The sequence below is a fragment of the Lampetra planeri genome, chromosome 25 (genome assembly GCF_965212315.1).
Source record: "Lampetra planeri chromosome 25, kcLamPlan1.2.h2, whole genome shotgun sequence".
Lineage (NCBI taxonomy): Eukaryota > Metazoa > Chordata > Hyperoartia > Petromyzontiformes > Petromyzontidae > Lampetra > Lampetra planeri.
Genome location: NC_136131.1, coordinates 8,318,221 through 8,342,502, shown reverse-complemented (window position 1 = coordinate 8,342,502; position 24,282 = coordinate 8,318,221). Strand labels below are relative to the sequence as shown.

Sequence of the window (24,282 nt, the reverse complement as noted above, 5' to 3'; positions counted from 1 at the left end):
GGAAGAGGAGACCGAATTACCCCCCTCTAAGCTCGACAGTTGTGGTGGCGAGATGTTAACCACCTCGCCTGGTGTACAGGAGGTCGTGGGTTCGATCCCGACTCTGACGCCTGCTGCTGTATATTTGGAGTTTGCGGTGTATCTCTCTCTCATCATCATCACGGTGGCTAGGAGATGTTAACTACCTCGCCTGGTATACAGGAGGGCGTGGGTTCGATCCCGACCCTGACGCTTGCTGCTGTATATTTGGAGTTTGCGGTGTCTCTCTCTCTCTCATCATCATCACGGTGGCTAGGATATGTTAACTACCTCGCCTGGCATATAGGAGGTCGTGGGTTCGATCCCGACCCTGACGCATGCTGCTGTATATTTGGAGTTTGCGGTGTCTTTCTCTCTCTCTCCTCGTGGTCGCGTGCATTGTTCTCCGGATCCTCAGGTGTTTTCCCGTCGCGTATTTGGCTGCGAGACATTTCCACACGACGAAATGTCGCTTCTTAAAATGAGCGAATACAGCTCAGTGGGCCTTACCTAGTAAAGTTCAAAAAACGTTTGTTTCAATAGAGGGGCCACTTCCGTCAGCAGCGGCGTGATCAAGCACTTGCAGGGCTGCGCTTACATCAATGTATTAAACCCCACCCCAAATATCCACAGCCGTAAGACGCTCACACACACCCTTAAAGGGTGCTTAGAGGAGCCCCTGAGATCTCCCATCGGGATCGATACCGGAAAAGCTGTCTCTTTAAAATGGGAATAATATTACCGTGCGGTTACTATAACCGTGTACCACCATGGGCTACACCAAAGACAAAGATCCCCCGTATAGCCTGAACGGACTGTTGGGGCAAGTGCTGTTAACGAGCACCTTTGCAAAGCCGGCACGGCACACGAGGGGGTGGGTGGCCAGCACCACACCCGGCCGCCTTTGTCTCCCTGGTTGCAATATTTACACACCGTACCAGGTACTCATTTGAGGCTGAGTCGACCTAGGGGAGGCCCAGGTCCGGTCCAGATAATCGTCACTGGTGTTGGCCGTGAGCGGGAATCTAACTCGGGACGCCAGGTCCGTAGCGCAGGGCGCTAACCGCTCCACTCGTACCATCACTCACCACTCACACTCATTACACACTCTCCACACACACACAGCCACAATCATTCCCCACACACACTCATCACACATTCTCCACACACAGACAGCCACAATCACTCACCACTCACACTCATTACACACTCTCCACACACACACACAGCCACAATCATTCCCCACACACGCAAGCCACCATCACTCACCACGCACGCACACTCAACACACTCCACACGCGCGCACAGAGGAAGCCACAGCGCCATAAACACTTCGCGTCTCATCCGCTTTTATTTTGTTTTCTATCGATCGCAGTTTCGAGCGACTTCCATAGAAAACAAGGTCCACTGGTAAGAGCGCGGTTTGGGGAGGGTGACAGAGTGGGGGGTGGTTGGGTGGTTGGGTGGTTGGGTGGTCCCTCTTCAATCAAGGAGGACCGGGGGGGGGGGGGGTGCGTGAGTTTAGTGGCCTCTCAGCCTCTGGGCAGAGCCGTCCCTCGAGTGCACGACTAATCACGGACGACCGCCCCGGGCCCCGCGCTTTGGTGGGAAGAGTGGGGGGGGGGGCGCCCGCGCTTCGACGTCACGGTGCCAGATGTAATACTTTCGATTTATTTTGAAGGCGTTGTGGGGGGGGGGGTGTCACACTGGATGAGTTGCCCACCCATATGGACGGCCCTGTCTCTCTGTGTTTGTTAATTTAGTTGTAAGAGAGAGAGAGAGACAGAGAGGAAGCGAGGCAAGGGTAGAGGGGAGTAGCGTCACGCGGGACCCGATACAGACCAACGCTGACCTCATCTATTTCCCTAGGCTAATGGTGATGTCATTAGGAATATATTGTGTACCTGTGTGTGTACGTGTGGTGATGCATCTCTCAGTGTGTGTGTGTAATACGCGTGGCGTACAACGTTCTTGTGTTCATTTTAGCAGCATTTGATCACTCGTGCGTGTGTGTGTGTGTCCGTGTTGGGTTTAGGTGGAAGAGAACGAGTGTGGTACCGCCATCTGAAATGCTTCTAACCTCTTTAAGAAATCATCGTTAACCGCATCAACATCATCACCACCATCATCATCATCACAATATATGAAGTCATCACTACGATCATCATTGCCTCTCGCGATGAGAGTTAACGTTCATCGGGTGCCATCATCATAATTACCATCATCATCATCATCACCTTCATCATCACCATCATCATCACCACAATGCCCTAATCACGACCTATGTCAACCTTCATAATCGGAGTCATCATCATCACCACTAAATTACAACCCCCCAAAAAATATACTACCGTTTAACATTTAATCACAATAATAATCATAAAAAATAAATCACACCACGCGCGTTGTAACACGGGGGGGGGGGGCTACATCATTAGACATCACTCGATGTGGTGGGGGCGGGGGGGGGCTAGGGGGGTGAGGTGGGGGGGGGGGGTGAGGCGGGATGGCGTCACGTGAGCTACCAACACAGAGTAATGATAAAGGTAGCTGAGTGGGGAGGTGATTTGGTGGGTGGGTACGTGGGGTACACTTCGGTAGGCGGTTGCACTGGATAGGTGGGGTAAGGTTGCGGTGGTTGGGGTATGCGAGTAAGTGGCTCGGCAGATTGGTAGCTGGGCAGGTAGGGAAGCGGGTGTACAGGTGGTTGTGCAGGTAGGCACGTGGCTGGGTAGGTGGCTGTGTAAGTAGGTTTATGGGTATACTGACTTTCAGCTGCGTGGGTACGTGGGTGGGCGCGCAGGTGAACTGGTTGGTATCTGGATGCCCAGGTGTGTGGGTAGACAGTTGAATCAGGGAGCTTATAGCACGCAAGCCAAGCGAACGGACGAACTGCTGAGCGAATCGATGAACAGAGAGGGCTGGACGGCCAGGTGAGTGTTTCGGTGAGCAGTTCGCCGGACGGACAATTTGATCGGTTCAGTATATAGACAGGTGAGTGTTTCGGTGAGCGGTTTGCCGGACGGACAGTTTGATCGGTTCAGTATATAGACAGGTGAGTGTTTCGGTAAGCGGTTCGCCGGACGGACAATTTGATCGGTTCAGTATATTGACAGGTGAGCGTTTCGGTGAGCAGGCAGCTGGACGGACAGGCAAAGTATTGTGGAGAGCAGTGGACACGCGAGCGAGCGGGCGAACGAGCGAGCGAGCGAGCAGTGGACACGCGAGCGAGCGGGCGAGCGGGCGGGCGAGCGGGCGAGCGAGCGGGCGAGCGGGCGAGCGAGCGGGCGAGCGAGTGGGCGAGCGGCTGATCTTCCACCACCGCTCCTCCCGCCCCCCCACCATCACCGAAGAGGGTGCCGGGCTCCTCTCACTTGGGCGCCGGCACGAGGTCGTCGATGCTGCCGCCCTTCTCGAGGCGCTTCTCCATCTCGACGAGCAGCTTCACGCCGTCCACCACCATCTGGACGAGCTCCACCTCGGAGAAGCCGATGCGGTCGGCGTTGGAGATGTCGAAGACGCCGCCGACGGCCGCCGTGTCCACGCCGCCTGCCAGAGAGGGGGGCTAGATGTTAACTCCCTCGCCTGGTATGCAGGAGGTCGTGGGTTCGATCCAGACCCTGACGCCTGCTGTATATTTGAAGTTTGCGGTGTTTCTCTCTCTCATCATCATCACGATGGCTAGGAGATGTTGACTACCTCGACTGGTATGCAGGAGGTCGTGGGTTCGATCGTGACCCTGACGCCTGCTATATATTTGGAGTTTGCGGTGTCTCTCTCTCTCTCTCTCATCATCATCACGGTGGCTAGGAGATGTTGACTACCTCGCCTGGTATGCAGGAGGTCGTGGGTTCGATCCTGACCTTGACGCCTGATGTATATTTGGAGTTTGCGGTGTCTCTCATCATCAATACGGTGGCTAGGAGATGTTGACCACCTCTCCTGGAATGCAGGAGGTCGTGGGTTCGATCCTGAACCTGATGTCTGCTGTATATTTGGAGTTTGCGGTGTTTCTCTCTCTCCCGCGCGGTCACTAACACACACACGCGCGCGCGTACCCGTGCCGCGCTTCTGCAGGCGCAGGCGCTTGAGCGTGTCCCCGAAGCCGGCATGCTTGCTGAGGTGGGGCAGCTTGATGTGCACGCCGGCACGCAGCCCCGTGCCCAGGTTGGAGGGACACGTGAGCACGTAGCCCAGGTGCTCGTTCCACATGAACGGGTGGCCCTTCTGCTTGAAGATATCCTCGATCTGCCGCCGGGGCCAATGAGGTGGGTGGGTAGGTGGGGCGAGGAGGAAGGGGGCGAGGTGGGTGGGGGGGGTGGGGGGTGGGGGGGCGACAGGGGGAGGGAGGGGGTGGGGACATAGGGGGAGGGGGGCAAGACGTGGCGGAGACCGACGGTTAAATCGAGGTGTAGGAGGACCAGGAGGAGGGAAGGATGTGGGATGATTGGAGGAGGAGGACTAGGTGGAGGAGGGAGGGGAAGGCAGAAGGGGATGGAGGGGAGGGGTGTAGGTGGAGGGGGGAGGCCGCTGCTCACCTTGGTGAGGCCGGTGCAGAAGCGCTGGAAGACGGACTTCATGTCGCCGCCCTTCTCCATGGAGATGACGCGGAGGTGATCCTCCTCGTTCACCCACACGAGGAACTTCTTGGTGTCGTTGTGCCTGTCCACCAGCACCACCAGCATCAAAGACAAAGATCCCCCGTGTAGCCTTAACATACTGTGGGGGCAAGTGCTGTTAGCGAGCACCTATAAAGGCCGGCACGGCACACGGGGGTGGGGGGTGGGTGGCCAACACCACGCCCAGCCGCGTTTGTCTCCCCAGTGGCGATGTTTACTACACAGCGCAGCAGGTACGCATTCGAGGCTGAGTCGACTTAGGGGAGGCCCAGGACCGGTTCAGATAATCCGTCACTGGCGTTGGCCGTGAGCGGGAATCGAACCCGGGTTGCCAGGTTCGTAGCGCAACGCGCTAACCACTACCACCACCGCTCCCCACACCACCAGCAGCACCATCACCACCACCACCATCACCACCATCACCACCATCACCACCAGCACCACCACCAGCACCACCAGCACCACCAGCACCACCACCAGCACCACCAGCACCACCACCACCATCACCAGCATCACCACCACCAGCACCACCACCAGCACCACCACCAGCACCACCAGCACCACCACCACCATCACCAGCATCACCACCACCAGCACCAGCACCACCACCAGCACCACCAGCACCACCACCACTATCACCAGCATCACCACCACCAGCACCAGCACCACCAGCACCACCACCAGCACCACCACCAGCACCACCAGCACCACCAGCACCACCACCACCAGCACCACCACCAGCACCACCACCAGCACCACCAGCACCACCAGCACCACCACCACCAGCACCAGCATCACCACCACCATCACCACCATCACCACCAGCACCACCACCACCAGCATCACCACCACCATCACCACCATCACTACCACCACCAGCACCACCACCAGCATCACCAGCACACCACCACCAGCACCACCACCAGCACCACCACCAGCACCACCAGCACCACCACCAGCACCACCACCACCAGCACCAGCATCACCACCACCATCACCACCATCACCACCAGCACCACCACCAGCATCACCACCACCATCACCACCATCACTACCACCACCAGCACCACCACCAGCATCACCAGCACACCACCACCAGCACCACCACCAGCACCACCACCAGCACCACCAGCACCACCACCAGCACCACCACCACCAGCACCAGCATCACCACCACCATCACCACCATCACCACCATCACCACCAGCACCACCACCACCAGCATCACCACCACCATCACCACCATCACTACCACCACCAGCACCACCACCAGCATCACCAGCACACCACCACCAGCACCACCACCAGCACCACCACCAGCACCACCACCAGCACCACCAGCACCACCACCAGCACCACCACCACCAGCACCAGCATCACCACCACCATCACCACCATCACCACCATCACCACCAGCACCACCACCACCAGCATCACCACCATCACCACCATCACTACCACCACCAGCACCACCACCAGCATCACCAGCACACCACCACCAGCACCACCACCAGCACCACCACCAGCACCACCACCACCAGCACCAGCATCACCACCACCAGCATCACCACCACCATCACCACCATCACCACCACCACCAGCACCACGGGGAGGAGAGGGGAGGAAGAGGGTGAGAGTAGAGGAGGCGATCGTGAGATAGAGGAGGAAGAGGGAGGAGGAGGAGGATGTGGTGGGGAGGGGGGGAGACGGAGGAGGTGGGAGGAGAATGTGAGATGGAGGAGGAGTTAAGGTGATGAAGGAGGAGGAGGAGGAGGCAGAGGTCGCAATCGGGTACCCGATATCCGTACCCTACCCGATACCCGGCTACCCGTACCCGGCCGGGTAGGGTACGGGTAGCCGTTTGCGACCCTGGTGCGTGTAAGGAATCAAAACCCGTTTGCGACCTCTGGGAGGAGGTGATGAAGGAGGAGAAGGAGTATCAGGAGGAGTAAAAGGATGAGGTGGAGGGGGAAGTGGAGCGTTCGGCTAAGTTTCGCGATTTGAGTCACGCATCGGAAATTTGTCAAATTTTCCGACGGTGAACCGGACTGACTGTGCCGGCACACGGAAGCTGCCAGTGACGTCCACCGAGAGCGAAGCAGATGGGCGCGTAGGAGTCGTGGTGGCATAGCCATCCTCCTCGTCATCACCACGTGACGCGCATCTTCAAATCTCTCCATAGACTTGCCCCACCTCATCTCGCCTCTCTCGTCTCCCTCTCTGTCCCTCCTTCTCCCTGTGCCCAATTATGTTGTCTATCCTTCTGCCGATAAACTCAACACTGTCCATAGACTCAACACTGCACCATAGACTCAACACTGCACCATAGACTCAACACTGCACCATAGACTCAACACTGCCTCTGCACATGAAGAAGTCCCCTTCATTAACCTCCTCCCGTTCCTCTCGCAAAGCCTCACCTCTTGTCTACCATCGCCCATTCCCATCCTCTTCCCTCCCCTCGCCCCTCCACTCCTTCCCGTCCCTCCCCTATATCCCTTTCGTGAACCCCAAGTATCCCTCTATATCGCTGCTGTCACTCGTTCTCCGAAACCTTGTAAGCACGCGCACCCCCCTGCCAACACCGTGATCATTTAGATGATCACGGTCAATTACCACGACCGCCGCGGTATTAACCGGGGCAGCCAGCTGATGCTCGCCACCAACTGCCACCACCAACCCCACGTACCAAATCCCGCGGCCGTCGGGCCAATCGCGGCCCATGCCGGACGCGAGCAGCAGCGGGGAGACGGGCTTGTCGAACAGGAAGTGGTCATCGATCAGCTGCTGCTGCTCGGCGTCAGTCATGCTCTTGAGCGCGTAGTACTTCCCCTGCAGATCCCCATCCAGCTGGCTCAAGGCTGTTGGGAGGTAGGAGGGGAGGAGGGAGAGGGGAGGAGGGAGGAGGTAGGGGGAATTGGGGGAGGAGACGGGGCTTAGTGGTGTCACTAATTTGTTTTTTTCTTTGCGGGATTAACAGAAGTGTCTGGCACGTGACCACAGTAGCCACAGCCGTAGAGAGAGGTACAGTGGATGTGGTGTGCCGGGTATGGATAATATTGTCCGGGTCATTGAGCTGGACAGACCACCTGGCCTAAATTATACGCTGCGTCTCACCACCTCCCACTCTCAATGGAGAGATGATGATGACGATGAGATCTCACCCCCACTCACCCTTGATGGGCGATGACGATGATGACGATGATGGTGATGATTAGATGAGAGGTGGCTCCCCACACCCACTCGATGGACGATGATGGTGACGATAACAACGATGGTGATGACGACGATGATGGTGGTGATGATGATGATGATAACGGTGATGACGATGGTGACCACGATGATGATGACGATGATTATGATGATGGTGACGACGATGATGACGACGATTATGATGATGATGGTGACGACGATGATGATAACGGTGATGACGATGGTGACGACGATGATGATGATGACGGTGATGACGACGGTGACGACGATGATGATGACGGTGACGATGATGATGACGGTGACGATGATGATGACGACAATGACGACGGTGATGACGACAGTGACGACGATGATGATGACGGTGATGATGACGGTGACGATGATGATGACGACGATGATGACGACGGTGACGACGATTATGATGACGGTGATGACGACAGTGACGATGACGATGAGCTGTGCCCCCCTCCCTGCCCCCCACCAACCCCTCCCCCCCCGACTCTCACCCTCGATGGAGAGGCTCTCGATGGCTCGGCGCTCCCCGCGGCTGCAGTGAGGGGGGAGGCAGAATCCCCGGATGCTGCGCCCGGTGCGCACGCGGCTACTCAGCACGTAGTCCGGGTCCAGGTCGTCCCCCCCCTGCACGCACAGCAGAGACAAAGGTCCCCCGCGTAGTCTCCAACAGACCGCCGGGGCTAAGGGCTGTTGGGAGGCGCACGAGAGCGAGGGTGCGGCCGGCTTCCACGCCCGGCCGCCTTTGTCTCCCCCGGTGAAGACGTTCGACGCACACCGCGGCCGGGTACGGACACACGGACGCAGCGTCTTTACCCGGTGAATTAATTATACGTAACACACGAGTGACTTTAACCCTTGTAAGGCTTTGACCACCGAGGATATGTGGACAGATGGACAGAAAGAAGGACAGATGGACAGACAGACACACAGACAGATGGAAAGACAGTAGGTCCAGCAGACAGATGGACAGATGGACATACAGACGGACGGACGGACTGACAGGCAGATGGACAGTCGGTCCAGCAGACAGGTGGACAGACAGGTAGACAGACGGACGGACTGACAGCTAGACGGACCAGAAAACAGATGGACAGACAGTTGGACCGACAGACAGACGGATAGACGGACTGATAGCCAGACGGACGGAGAGTCGGACCAGCAGACAGACGGACGGATAGACGGACTGATAGCCAGACGGACGGAGAGTCGGACCAGCAGACAGACGGACGGATAGACGGACTGATAGCCAGACGAACAGAGAGTCGGACCGGCAGACAGACGGACAGACAGACGGACGGACAGACGGCCCAGCACCCCGCGAGCGCCGTGGCGCGCACCTTGAGGTGGTCTGCGTCGATGTCGGTCTTGTGCTTGTCCGTAGGGAGGTAGCCGTTGTGCCGGTCCTGGATGATGGGGTCAAAGAGCTCCTTGAACACCTCGTAGGACTCCTCGTCTCCCGCCACGCAGCCCACCGTCATGATGAACGGGTGGCCTGTGGTGGTGTGGTGGGGGGGGCAAGTGCTATGAGCATGAGCAGCAGCAGCAGCGGCGGTGGCGGCGGCTGTTGAAGGCCGGCACAGTGCCACACGAGGGTGTTGGAGGAGGAGGCGGAACAGCAAAACGACACGAACTCTCTGTGCTGAAGCCCCTCTCGTTGTGGCTAGCAGTAGGGCTAGGAGATGTTAGCTACCTCGCCCGCTGTGCAGGAGGTCGTGGGTCCGATCGCGACCCTGACACCTGCTGTATATTTGGAGTTTACGTGTCTCTCTCATCATCATCATCCTCACGGTTGTGAGATGTTACCTATGTCGCCTGGTATGCAAGAGGTCATGGGTCCGATCCCAACCCTGACCCCTGCTGTATATTTGGAGTTTGCGTCTCTCTCTCTCTCCCCCCGTGGTCGCGTGGATTTTTCTCCGGATCCCTCCGTTTTTTCCTCTCCACGTTTAGAATAAACGTCACGCGTTGAAAGTGCGTGGCTGCTATAAATGTCCACATTACATGATGAGCAACTTCGTTGAGCTGTCATTTGCAATAGCCAGGTAGCTTCCTGAAAAGAGCTACGCAGCTCAGTGGGACCTTTACCTGGTAGAATAGTTTAGTTTAGTTTTTTATAGAGCTCCTGATCTTCTCTCACTCCCATCGTTCGTACGCAAGGGTCATCGTCGTCGTCATGATCATTACAATGACAACTATTATTATGAATCACCATTCACGACCGCCGCTGCCGCGGTAACAAACGCTCGGAGCGACTCACCCGGGTTGTCCACCCCGGTCTGGATGATGTCGTCCAGGGTGAAGCCGCTGGGGGTGTGCCTCTCGCGCAGGGCCGCGTACATCTCGGGCGAGAGCACCTTGGCCATGTGGTTGTTGTGCTGGCTCAAGTCCGGGAACTCGGCCTCGGACGAGTAGCGCAGCTTGAACGCGTTGTGGGTGTTGCTGAACGGCATGGTGGCTCCTCCTGACGGCGCACGGGCACGCAGACGGACGTCAAACGGACGGACGGATGAATGGACGGACGGATGGACAGGCGGGCGGATGGACGGATGGAGGAACGTCAGACAGACGAACGGACAGACGGGCGAGCGGATATGACGGACGGACGTCAGACGGACGGACGGATGGAGTCAGATCCATAGACGGATGAACGGACGGACGGATGGACAGGTGGGCGGATGGGCGGATGGAGGAACGTGAGACAGACGAACGGACAGACGGGCGAGCGGATATGACGGACGGACGTCAGACGCATGGACGGACGGACAGATTTGACAAACGGATAGATGGACGGACTGATGTCGGCGAGACAGGCAGACGAAGGGTGGGAAGGAACACATCGTCCTATGTACCAACACAAAGATCCCCCCCCCCATAGCCTTAACATACTGTTGGGGCAAGAACTGTTATGAAGGCCGGCACGGCACATGAGGGGGTGGGTGGCCAGCACCACGCCCGGCCGCCTTTGTCTCCCGAGTGGCGATGCTTAACGCGTCGACCCATATACAAAGAACACACGCACACAGGCACAGACATGTGTACGAACACTAACGCCCGACTCGCGACCAATTCATCGGAGTCGGTGCGGTGAACAAATTGAGATATTTACACGGCAGTGCCTAGCCCTCTTGCTGTACAAGGCAGTACAGCGAGTGGATTAATCTCCCATCTGTTTCCATCTGTACGGGGATAGGAGTGTTGCTCTCCCCCTTGTGCAAGGCGTGGGTTTTATTCGGGTGCTTCGATTTCTTCCCACTTGGTATAAATGATAGGCGCCACGGTGGCTAGGAGATGTTAACTACCTCGCCTGGTGTACAAGAGGTCGTGGGTTCCCGACCCTGACGTCTGCTGTATATTTGGAGTTTGCGGTGTATCTCTCTCCCCAATGGTTACTTGGATTTTTCTTCCAGGTCCTCCGGTTTTCCCTCCACATTTAGAATGAACATCACGGCGTTTAGAGTATTTGGCAGCTGATGTGAAATTTCCACATGGTGATGATGATGATGATAAGCCACTTCGTTGAGCTATCATTTGTGACGGTCAGGTCGCTTGCTGAAAATGGAGCTATGTAGCTTAGTTGGCCTTAACCTGGTAAAATAAAAAATAAAATAAAAAAATGTTTAGTTTTAAAGCAGGTAGCGGTGTTAATAATTAAGCGCGGCGACATAAATCGGGCGTGTGACTGGAATACAGAAGAAAAATCGCTTTGGGAGGAAAACGACAACAAGAAAAACCTCTGACCTTGCAACATCGGTTTGTGTGTTGCGTGCGGTTTACGATGTACACGTGTCTCCCCCACCCCTCCCCTCTCCACCCCCCTCTCCGGGCCCCCAACACCCCCCCCCCTCCCACATCTTGTTAATCAGTTCAAGAGGTTTTGAAACTCAATGACCATCCAGCACGGCCTGCGTTGACCCAACCGCAGCTCGATATGCCACGGAAGGGGGGGGGGGGGTCGTGGTGTTGGGGGTCAAGGTCATATTGATTGGCGAGCCGACATGGACATTCAAAGCGTGGGTATTTGCACCCCTCTTCCAATACGCCGGGCAACACTGGGACAGAGAAGATGCAACGACGTCTACCTCTCTGGCACAGGTGAGAGGGGGTGGTCCGGGAACGTCGAAGTCGTTACCGCGCTCTGCACTACGAACCCGGCGAGCCGAGTAAGATTCCCGCTCGCGGCCGACACCGGTGACAATTGTCTGAAGCGGTCCTGGGCTTTCCCCCTAAGTCAACTCAGCCTCAAACTAGTACCTGGTGCGATGTGTGAACATCGCCACTGGGGAGACAAAGGCGGTGGGGCGCGGTGCTGGTCACCAGAGGTGTGGACTCGAGTCATGTGACTTGGACTCGAGTCAGACTCGAGTCATGAATTTGATGACTTGCGACTCGACTTGGACTTGCATAACAATGACTTTGTCCCACCTATGAGATGTGGACTCGAGTCATGTGACTTGGACTCGAGTCAGACTCGAGTCATGAATTTGATGACTTGCGACTCGACTTGGACTTGCATAACAATGACTTTGTCCCACCTATGAGATGTGGACTCGAGTCATGTGACTTGGACTCGAGTCAGACTCGAGTCATGAATTTGATGACTTGCGACTCGACTTGGACTTGCATAACAATGACTTTGTCCCACCTCTGGTTGCTGCTACTCCGTGACGTCATTTATTAAAGGGCCACCACCGTTTAGACGTCTCGTATTCACCCACGTTGCATGGCGACTATTGAAATATTGAATTGTGTGTTGGTGGGGGGGGTTATTTTGTTTCAGATCGAATTCTATCAAAAACACATTTCTCATCGTTATTTTTTTTTGTTCCCCCCCTGGGGCGAGACGGTGGGGGCCGGGGGAGATTTTATTATTTGTACGTGCTATGGAGAAGGGCCATTTCCCGAAACGTCGCCTATTATATGTGTCCTCTTTAAGGGCACGCACAGACACACACGCGCGGTGTTATCGACAAACGCGTTGTTCTTTCGTCCTCTACAGGGGAGGGCATCTCGAGGCGAGACTCGAGGGGCGCATCTGTCGTGCTGACACTCACAGTGCACGCGTTGTACACAGCGCAAATACCATCGCGTTCGATCAGATTCAGAATATATATACCGGAGGAATCCGATGAGCTATGAAGCTCTTTTTTTATAGATGTCCGGTGGAATATAATAAACAATAATAATAAAAAAAAAATGTAAAACATCTTTGTAATTTTCTTAAAAATGCCAGCAAATCAAAGCGCCTTCTATTGCATCTCATCTCAAACGTAAGAATATACCAATAATGATAACATTTTTTAAAAACATCTTTGTCATTTTCTTAAAAGTGTCAGCAAAACAAAGCGTAAGAATATAACAATATTTATAATATATTTCTAAAATAATCTTTGGCATTTACTTAAAAGTGTCAGTAACTCAAAGCGCCTTCCATCGCATCTCATCTCAAACGTAAGAATATAACAATTATGATAATTTATTTTTAAAAAGCATATTTGGCATTTACTTCAAAGTGTCAGCATATCAAAGCACCTTCTATCGCATCTCATCTCAAACGTAAGAATATAACCATAATGGTAATTTATAAAACATGTTTGGCATTTACTTAAAAGTGTCAGCAAATCAAAGCGCCTTACATCGCATCGCATCTCAAACGTTCAAAGCCCCCCCCCCCCATTCCCAGTGGCAGCTGTCCCTGTGCGGAACAACGCGACTCGACCTGCAAGTTGAGCCCTCGTCTGACAGTAAGAGGCGCAATGTTTGCCTCCATGCGAATCTGCGCCATTCACATCTGTGCCATTAAATCTATTCATGCGCTATTATATCCGCTATTAAATTTGTGCTAATAAAACTTAGAACTACAGTAAACTATTTTTATTTTATTTTAACAGATAAGGCCCCACTGGACTAAAGAGATTATTTTTTCTGAAGCGACCTGGACATCACAAATGATAGCTCAACGAAGCGACTTATCATCGTCGTGTGGAAATGTAAAGCAGCCACAAACTCTAAACGCTGATTCTAAGTACGGAGAGAAAAATCCACGCGACCACGGGGAGAGAGAGATACACCGCAAACTCCAAATATCCAGCAACAGGCGTCAAGAGTCGGGGTCGAACCCACGACCTCCCGCATACCAGGCGAGGTGGCGAACATCTCCTAGCCACCGTGGCGCCCCATTCCGACCGTGACACCGGCACGCAACGATTGGCCTACTCGTTTCTTATGGCGTCACGGGATCTTTAACGTCCACTGTGAGTGAATCAGCAGACGGCGAGTACTAGGCTATGGTTAATGCACCCGCGTTATTAACCAGGGCGCCCTTCCGGATTCGAACCTCTGTGCCACGTCACCGCTCCATACGTTGGATGATCGACTTCCTGGATGGATCAATAAATCTATAGATGGAGGGATGGGTAAATGGATGGCTACAACAATCGATGGACAGATGGCTGGTTGTCTGTAATGATATAGTGGCTACATTGATCTATCTATAGATGGACTGCTGTGTAGGCAGATCGATGGGTGTACGTATAGAATATTCATATGGCTTGGCAGACGACTGATTGGATAGCTGGCTAGAAGGCGAAAGTTGCTATATCGATCAACCTATAGACGGACTGCTGTGTAGACAGATTGGATTACGTATAGAATACCCAGAGATGGCTTGGCAGACGGCTGATTGGATGGCTGTCTGAATGGAGAGGCAGAGGGGATGGCTGGCTGGCTCAATGGCCACGTGGCAAATTCACACCCTGAATGGATGAGACGGCAGATGGATGGCTACAGCCTGAGCGACCAATGTATAGATTGATTAATAGCCAGATTATGCGTTTAGGACAGGCGTTACAGAAGACTGGCCCAATGAATGGATTAACTAACGGATATATAGATAGATAGAACGAACAGGTGAGTGATGGAATAGGTCAGTATATTGGATAGACGGATGACGGGTGCGTGAACGAATGGTTATATACAGAGAGCAGCCTAAATGAACGAATCAGTGAATAGACAGACGCCTGTTTCAATGAATGAATTACGTATGGACGCATGAACCGCGCGAATGAATGAAGGACCGGATTTGATAAACAGTTCTGACCGGCGTATTGAACGAAACGTAGATATGAATACAGGAAGACACACACGTGACGAGCTGAACTGAATTGGACGGATGAGACGAGAGATGCAATTAGCAGACGGGGCTGACTCTCAGAATCTTCGGCGCAATCACCACAGACAACCGACACAACCAGCATCAGCAGCATCAGCAGGATCAGCAGCAGCATCATCAGCAGCAGCATCAGCAGCATCAGCAGCAGCATCAGCAGGATCAACAGCAGCAGCATCAGCAGGATCAGCAGCATCATCATCAGCAGCAGCATCATCATCAGCATCATCAGCAGCATCATCAGTAGCAACATCAGCAGCATCATCAGCAGCAGCAGCATCAGCAGCATCATCAGCAGCAGCATCAGCGAGCACAGCACCGCACGAGAATTTCCATACGGATATCCGACCGTTTGAAATCCCTAGCTCGCTTGTGCTCCAAGCTCCACATTCCATAGCGCGCATAGGGGTTTATGGAGGAGGGGGGAGGTCAGCCAATGTTCTTTTCCCCGACCCACCCATCCCCCTCGCCGTCACCAACCCCACCCTGCCCACCCAGCCACCCCGTATCCCATCGGACCGTAACCGCTACTCCGTCACACACACACAGGGTTCAGCACCATCATCACCCGGCACCATCACCATCATCATCACCATCGTTAGTCCCACCCCCCCCTCCTCCCACGCGAAGCATTGATGAACGTGGGTGAGCGAGCGAGCGAGAGGATGGATGATGGGTGAGTTGGACGTGAGCTCGTTTACCCGGCGGAGTCGAAGGCGGAGTGGAGAGAATGGAATCCGCGAACAGCAGGAAACACGGGTAGGGCGAGGGCGGGGAGGGGGGGCAGGAGAGGCGGGGGGGAGGTAGGGTGGGGGGGTAGGGTGGGGGGGAGGGTGGGGGGGTCTTATGGGAGAGCAGAGTGGTGGGAGGCCGAGACGTCACATATACGGCGGCGTGCGTGTATGCATATACGTGTTAGTTTGACTCAGCCTCAAATGAGTAGCTGGTGCGGTGTGTAAACATCGCCACTTGGGAGACAAATGCGGTCGGGCGTGGTGCTGGCCACCCACCCCCTCCTGTGCCGTTCCGGTCTTCATAGGTGCTCGCTAACAGCACTTGCCCCGACAGTATGTTAAGGCTATATGGGGGATCTTTGTCTTTGTATATACGTGAATGTATATACGGGGGGTGGGCGGCGGAGGGGAGGTGGAGGGAGCGGTGGCGCAGTGATGAGAGCACTGCGGCGGCTGTGATTCCGTACGACCCCCGTCGTACGGAATCACAGCGGGCGATTGATATCGATATGTCTATCTGAACCGGTCCTAGATAATACCCCTGTCCATCAACTGCACACTGGCCAGAGTGGTGAAGTATGGTCAAGCACCCCCCCCGCATCCGCCCCCCCTCCTCTCCGCTCGTGTGCCGTGCCGGCCTTCGTAGGTTGCTGCTCGCTAACAGCACTTGCCCCTACAGTCTGTTGAGGCTACACGGTTGGGTGGGTGGGCGAAATATTTTTGTCTTCGGCGGTGCGAAGGGGCCGTCCATAAATGACGTCACGCGATTTTGGACGATTTTGGACCCCCCCCCTCGTCACACGGCGTCACAAAAAGTCAGACCACCCCCCTCAAATATGACGTCACAAAGCTCTGCCCCCCCCCAAAACCATATTTCCATTTTGAAAATAAAACATGCTTCAAATTGCGTATTTAATGTGGCGCTGCACTCTGATGTTGTAGGAGTGTTGTTATAACAATTAGTATTGTTATTTTAGAAACTCTTAGGTTTTTTCGGTAAAGTCACGTAGGTTAAAAAAGAAATAATAAAATATAAATAATAGAAGAAATAATAGAGTATAGTGTATAGTGTTGTTATAACAATTCTATATTTATTTAAAGTTGCGCATTTTGATGTGACGTCACATTTCTAAAACCCGCCCCGTCCCTCGTCACACATCGTCACAAATGTCTGACCCCCCCCCCCCCCCTAGGTGCGTGACGTCATTTATGGACGGCCCCACAGCGGATCACAGAGGCATCCACGCCAGTGCCGTCCCCTGCCCTGAGTGGGTGACCGCGCGCAGAGCGGCAGCGTTGTCGAGACCTCTGCCCCCTGGGCTCTGTCGGAGCGATACGCCGCCAAAGAGCGGTCGTGAAATGACCGCGTGGCAGAGGTCGCAAACGGGTTTTGATTCCTTACCCGTACCCGTACCCGGCCGCACCAGGGTCGCAAATGGGTACCCGTACCCGTACCCAACCCGAAATGAGTGACAAACGGTTACTCACCAGTGACTCACGGCCTACCCGTACCCGTACCCGGCCGCACCAGGGTCGCAAATGGTCACCCGTACCCGTACCCGGCCGGGTACGGGTACCCGTTCCCTACCCGTGCCCTACCCGAAATGAGTGACAAACGGTTACTCACCAGTGACTCACGGCCTACCCGTACCCGGCCACACCAGGGTCGCAAACGGGTACCCGTACCCGTACCTGGCCGGGTACGGGTAGCCGGGTATCGGGTAGGGTACGGGTATCGGGTACCCGGTGCGACCCCTGCCGCGTGATGGACCCCCCCCCCCTCCTCTCTCTCGCGTGTCTCGCTCCGACCGCTGGACTCGGCGATCGCGGCCGCTGCCGTTCGATAGCCCCGAGGGACTTGCCACTACGACGACGATGCGTGATACAGTGTGGCGATCAGCAGCAGCAGCAGCAACAACATCAGCAAGAGCAACAGCAGCAGTATCATCAACAGCAGCAATATCCTCAGCAGCAGCAACAACATCAGCAAGAGCAGCAATATCATCATCAGCAGCAGCAATATCAGCAGCAATAGCAGCAATATCATCATCAGCAGCAGCAATATCAGCAGCAGCAAGGGCAGCAATATCATCAACAGCAGCAATATCGTTATCAGCAGCAGCAGCAGCAGCGATATCATCAGCAGCAGCAGCGATATCATCATCAGCAGCAGTGTAGTTTTTTTGATTATCATCAGCAGTCGCAGCAACAGTGTCATTATTATTGTATTATTATCGTCAGCAGTAGCGTCTTGCTTAAAGGCTTGTGGGGAGCTGTGAGCGAAGTGGTCAGCGCACTGCGCTACGAACGCGGCGACCTGAGTTCGATTCCCGCTCACGGCCACCGAAACCACTGACGATTATCTGAACCGGTCCTGAGCCTCCCCCGAAGTCGACCGAGCCTTTAACGTGTCGTGTGCCTGGCGAGATAAAGGCGGATGTGAGGTCCAGCCACACCATCACCTCGTGTGCCGTGCCGACCTAAATAGGTGCTCGCAAACAGCCGCAAAATTCTATAAGGTGAATACAATATATCTTCTTGGTTCTTTCGGTAAAGTCACGTAGAAGGGAAGTAATAAAATAATAAAAATAAAACATAATATTTTTATTATTTTATTACTTCCCTTCTACGTGACTTTACCGAAAGAACCAAGAAGATGAATCCCTGCAGTCACGAAAGCTTTAAATCGAAATACAATATATCTTTGTCACTTATGTTTGTTATCAGAACAAATCAATGAATAATCTATATATCTATACCAGCGCCAAACCCTCCGGTAAATCACGTGACTTCTGGGCGTGGCCACCACCCCCCACTCCCGAGTCCCTCCCCTCTCCCCGCCCACTGTGAAAACAGACGCTGCTTCTCCTGCGTGCAGAACGCCGCCACAGTGGCTAGGAGATGTTAACTACCTCGCCTGGTATACAGGAGGTCGTGGGTTCGATCCCGACCCTGACGCCTGCTGTATATTTTGAATTTGCTGTGTCTCTCTCCCCGTGGTCGCGTGGATTTTTCTTCGGATCCTTCAGTACCCCCCCCCACCTCACATTTATAATCGACGTCATGTGTTTAGAGTATTTGGCTACTGTGAATCTCCACACGATGATAAGCCATTTCTTTGAGCTATCATTTGTGGCCAGGTCGCTTCTGAAAAGAGCTGTATAGCTCAGTGGGCCTTACCTGGTAAAAAAGTGAAAAATTCTACTTTTAGCTTAGTTTATTTCACTTCTTCTGATCGCTCATTCCTTCTATAGTCTCCCCTCTCTCCCCTCCTCCCCTCTCATCATCATCACCACCACCACCACCCTCTTCATCATTCCCGACATCTTCGCCCCACCGTTCCCCCTTCCCCTCTCTCGCCTTCCTTCCCTCTCCCTTTCGTTTTCGCTTTCTCCTTCCATTACATCCTTGACTTCACTTCCCTTCCCTTTGTGTGTATGTAGGCAATGAAAAGAATATTTACAGTTGTTAAAAAAAATCATCCTATTTTTTTTATTCACAATAGTAACGATGCATCGATTAAAAAAATCGATTATGCCCAATATAGATTCGTCGATTCTATTTTTAATCGGATTCGTTGCACGTCACGAGTTCCCGCAGAAACCGGAGGAGGCATTGACAATGCACTGCAATCAAATTCAATCGAATCGCGGCACCAAATCGTCGCAATTAATCGATTCGCTAGGGCGAGGTCACCGTTAGGAGCCTGATCAGGAAATGCGTGCGCACACCGGTAGCAGCAACTGAGTGTCACGTGGTTTGCGGCAACGCTTGCGGGGTCACGTGGTCTGTCAGAACACTGCCCCTGCTACCTAAATCTATTGGTATCTACGCTCAGCCGAACAACCGGTTGACCCTATAACTCCGTGCACTCACTTCGTACCGTACCATCCACCTTCACGCTTACCCCCCCCCCCACCCCTTCGACCAGCCTCATCCACTATCACGCTCCATCCATTCCTCCTTCAACCCCCCTAACCCCCCATTGCTAACGGCCGTCAACTAACCCACACCCATCCTTCGCTTTTATTTTGCCATTTTGTGCCGCAGTCGGTAAGCATTGTCAAGGCGCATTGGCGACATGCGCCTTTATTTCGTCGGGAGGAGGAGGAATCCGATGAGCTATGAAGCTCGTTTGTTTCACAGATGTCCGGTAGGATCACGGGTTCAGAAAGTCACAACAACAACAAACATGGAACCTTTTAGCCAGTATCAAAGTATGAAAAAATAACAATAGGTTTACACCCTTGCTGGCAATAGTAAAACACGAGGTGTTAAGATGTTCAAACACCAAATAGAAACCTTTTGCAAGGAATCAAGTTCGCAGTTACCACAAAGTACTTGTGGTGAACGTGCAAACAAACATGCTCTGATCATATTCTTAGGTTTTTTCGGTACAGCTATCGTGCTGTGACTGTTCCACCTGAAGACGGAAGCTTGTGTTGCTTCCGAAATGTCGTGATTTTTATTTTATTTTTTTATTAATTTACATTTTTTACCTACGTGACTTTACCGAAAAAACCTTAGAATATGAACCCTTGCAGTCACGAAAGCTTCAAATCTAGAATGCTCTGATCATTTTTATGCATTGTCTTTAAAGCTGATTGGCCTACGCCAGAGACAGGAGCCTTCTTTGGGGCCAAGTCTCAGCAGCGTCAGAGCAGAGAACGCCAAAAGGCGACCAGCACAAGGACAATGCCACGATCAGAACATTTATAACTCGGGGTGAGCAGCTACGAAATGGGACCTTCTGATACTGGAGTGGAGCGGTGGCGCAGTGGTCGGCGCGCTGAGCTGTGAGCCGACCGACCGACCGACCGACCCACTTGAGTTCGATTCCCGGCCACGGCTGTAACGTCAGCGGCGAGTGATGTCTAAATCTGTCCTGGCGGTCTTTGTTCTCACGTCCACTCGGTCGACTCAGCCTTCACTTAACAAGGAGCGTCTGGCGCGGTGCGTCAACGTTACCGCTGGAGAGACAAAGGCGGCTGGACGCGTTTCAAACCACACCACTGCCTCGTGTGCAACGTTGGCCTTAATAGGTGCTCGCTAACAACACTGACCACCCCCCACCCCATGGTCTAAAAACGTAAAATATAATATTGTACCTTTGTCTTGTTACGCCTAGTAACGAATGTTCTCTCAGCGGTGAACACAACGAAGTAATGTACGGAATTCGTGTTTAAAAATCTTGTCGAAATCCAAATTTAAAACCTAATTTTCGCACGGCACGTATGCACGACAGCATATAGGCAAACACATAGACAGTCTATAGAGACAGTCTCTATAGAGACAGTCTATGGCGCATAACCTAAGGTCGCTGTACCGCCATCTGACAGTGATGGCGACTGTGAAATTCCTGCAACCCACGCATCCCAACAATCGAACGCGGACGTTGAAAGACACAAAATGTTGCGAACCCATGCACATTCACATCGCGAGAAAATGCATTTCTCGTGATCTGTAATGATACTTAACGTGCGTTGCTCCATGCCGCGCCACGCATAGCCAATTCTCTATCAGATACAGATGTTCCGTACTCTGGAATTACTGTATTCACATTGCCAAAATATCATCATCATCATCATCATCCCTCAATTACGTGAAGCATGGACTGGGGGTCAGTCTGATGGTGTGTCAAACTAGCCAGGAGGTCTCCTCCTCCATGTAGCCGAGCTCACAAAAAGACAAAGATGCCCCGTATAGCCTTAACAGACTGTACGGGCAAGTGCTGTTAGCAAGCACCTATGAAGACCGGAACGGTACAAAACCCTTACGAATTGGCTGTGTCGAGTGGTGGTGGCGATTTTAACGACACATTTATATTTACGCGATCTAACAAACAAAAACAACATCTGTTGTGGAGTGGCACCATTGTTGAGTTTTAATGAAATTGCGCGTCAGGTTTATGCGATGGCGATTTTTTTTTAGGTTTTACGGGCGTTTTATGCTGTTACTTGTTATGCGGTTAAACGGCAATTTAGTTTTTATAACATGCAGTGCGTGCTCAGATGATGATCATAATATTGCGCTATGTAAATGCGTAGGTGCGTGTTTGTAATTATACATTTGTTTTTATTTGTATCACATCTAAGGCAGGCACGTTCATTACGGAAATGCGAAAACATCGACAAAGGCAACACACACGTGCACATCCATTACAAATACACCAACACACACGACGCACACTTCATGGACACAAAGATCCCCTGTATGACCTCAACAGACTGTTGGGACAAGCGCTGTTCGCGAGCACCTATTAACGCACCTCCGATTAGCACGGTTGGCTACGAAAAAGTGCGATAGAAGTTCAACGTGATACGTACAATGCCGGCACACTGCACGATGCAGTCATCATTAAGCCCTGCCGCCTGTGTCTCCCCAGTGCTGGTGATTGCGCACAGCAACGGGCTACTAATTTAGGGCTGGGTTGACCTAGCCGACGACCAAAACCGGTTCGGATATCGCTCGCTACTGATGTTGGCCGTGGTGGTCAGGAATCGGTCCATGACGTCGCCGTGTTGGTGGTGGAGCAGCGCGCTAACCACTGCGCCACCGCTCCCACGTACTCACGCAGGCACGCGCATCGACACACACACACCTACACACATAGCGACACACCACCCACACCCAATTCATCCCCCTCCCACTGTCCCCTATAACATTTTGGGGGCACACGAGGGGGTGGGTGGCCAGCACCACCCCCGGCCGCCTTTGTCTCCCCGGCGCTGATGTTTTTACACACCGCACCAAGTACTCATTTGAGGCTGAGTTGACCTAGGGAATCCAATCTACGTTTTCAGCGTTCGTAGCGCAGTGCGCTAACGACTGCACGACCGCTCCCCACCTACACGCACAGACATACTTATACACACGCACACGTACACACCTACACACACGCGCACACACGCGGATACCGATGCGCACACCTACACACACGTACACCTACACACATGCACACCTACACACACGCACACCTACACACATGCACACCTACACACACGCACACCTACACACGCGCGCGCCCCTACACACACACGCATACCTACACACACGCACACCTACGCACACGCACACCTACACGCACGTATACGCACTCCTACACACACGTACACACACACACACGCACACCTACACACGCACGCACGCGCGCACCTGTTCGCGCAAGCGCGGATAAGACGCGCCGAATGCACGGAACGCGTCTAATCATCCGCGCTCACCTGGGCGATTTCTCACGAGATGAAGGAAGTCGAGGGCGCAGCAGCTCCTCCGGCGTGGAGAGTGAGAGAGAGAGTGAGGCGGGTGACAGAGGCGGGGTCGGTCCGTGTGCTGAGCGCTCGAAGACTCAAGGTCGCTGCGTCAGCCCCCGCCCTGCCCGGCGCGTTTTATGCGAGACGGGCACCACGAGGCCATTGGTCGCGAGAGGGAATGGACCCCCCCCCTCATCCCCCCCCCCCACAATACCCCCCACCCAACCGCAAGGTGCCCCCCCCCCCACCATCCATCCCATCCACCACTCACCCAGCCATCCACCCCCCCCCCATCTCATCCACCCCCTTCCCTCTCACCCCCTACCTCCCTCAACCGCCGCCGCCTTGACCACCACCACCAACATCGTACAAAAAAAGACAAAGATCCCCCGTGTAGCCTTAACGGACTGTTGGGGCAAGTGCTGTTAGCGAGCAGCTCCTATGAAGGCCGGCACGGCACACAAGGGGGTGGGTGGCCAGCACCACGCCCGGCCGTTTTTGTCTCCCCAGTGGCGATGTTTTTACACACCGCACCAGGTACTCATTTGAGGCTGAGTCGACCTAGGGGAGGGTCTGGACCGGTTCAGACAATCGTCACTGAAGCTGGTGTTGGCCGTGAGCGGGAATCGAAGTCGGGTGGCCGGGTTCGTAGCGCAGCACGCGAACCACTGCGCCACCGCTCCCCCCATCGTCATCACCACCACCACCCCCTCCCTCCTCTCTATGCGTCTATCGTGATGTCCAGTTTTCACCGCCTGAAAATTACTGTATCGCCCTCTCTCTCTCTTTCTCTCCCTCACTTTCACAGCTCTCCTCTCATCTCTCGATGACTCGCCCGCTCTCTCTCCTCCGTCGTTGTCTTCCTCCACGCGCCTCCCACACTCGACGATTCTCTCCCATCCCTTCCGTGTCTCTACCAGCTCTCATCTCACTCTCATCTTCATCACCATCCATCAATGCATTTCTCTCTCTCCGCCATTCTCTCTCATCGTCATCGTCCATCCATCATTTCTGTCTCTCTCTATCCTGACTCCCTGCAGCATCCGTCTCTCTCAGTCTCCCATTCTCTCTGTCTCCCACGTACTCTCCCGTTTCCCTCGGAAGCGGTAGTTCAAGAGTAGTGGTACGTGCCGGTATAAAACACCGCTAGGGAGAAAAATCCGGACTGTATCGCATCTTGTACCGACAAAATAGGAACACTTGTAATGGGATGGAGAAATGTAATTTAACACAAATTTTTGTAAGTTAAAATATAATTCTGCTACAAA

The 24,282-nt window shown here is 53.7% G+C and overlaps 1 protein-coding gene across 2 annotated transcripts; it reads right to left on the bottom strand.

Annotated features, from left to right (window-relative positions):
• Positions 1 to 1,345: 1,345 nt before the first annotated feature.
• On the bottom strand, positions 1,346 to 23,137 carry LOC144727394 (creatine kinase B-type-like). Of its 2 annotated transcripts, none has more exons than XM_078606184.1 (8): positions 22,985 to 23,137; positions 10,123 to 10,326; positions 9,203 to 9,357; positions 8,357 to 8,489; positions 7,327 to 7,498; positions 4,557 to 4,680; positions 4,077 to 4,266; positions 1,346 to 3,567 (listed from the first exon to the last, which is right to left on the bottom strand). In XM_078606184.1, the coding sequence occupies exons 2-8, from the start codon at positions 10,313 to 10,315 to the stop codon at positions 3,389 to 3,391; spliced, it is 1,146 nt and encodes a 381-aa protein (XP_078462310.1). In that variant the 5' UTR covers positions 10,316 to 10,326; positions 22,985 to 23,137; the 3' UTR covers positions 1,346 to 3,388. The 2 variants fall into 2 exon arrangements, with proteins under 2 accessions (XP_078462310.1, XP_078462311.1); XM_078606185.1 differs by lacking the exon at positions 22,985 to 23,137 and adding an exon at positions 15,732 to 15,755.
• Between the last annotated feature and the right edge of the window lie 1,145 nt (positions 23,138 to 24,282).

What these genes read in the sequence shown, in the direction of transcription:
- LOC144727394 (XM_078606184.1), bottom strand. Translation starts at nt 10,315, where the DNA reads ATGCCGTTCAGCAACACCCACAACGCGTTCAAGCTGCGCTACTCGTCC. An exon ending in TCGACGCAGACCACCTCAAG is followed by an intron (nt 8,490 to 9,202) that starts GTGCGCGCCACG and finishes CTGTGCGTGCAG; the next exon opens with GGGGGGGACGACCTGGACCC. An exon ending in CCCGACGGCCGCGGGATTTG is followed by an intron (nt 4,681 to 7,326) that starts GTACGTGGGGTT and finishes GCTGGTGGACAG; the next exon opens with GCACAACGACACCAAGAAGT.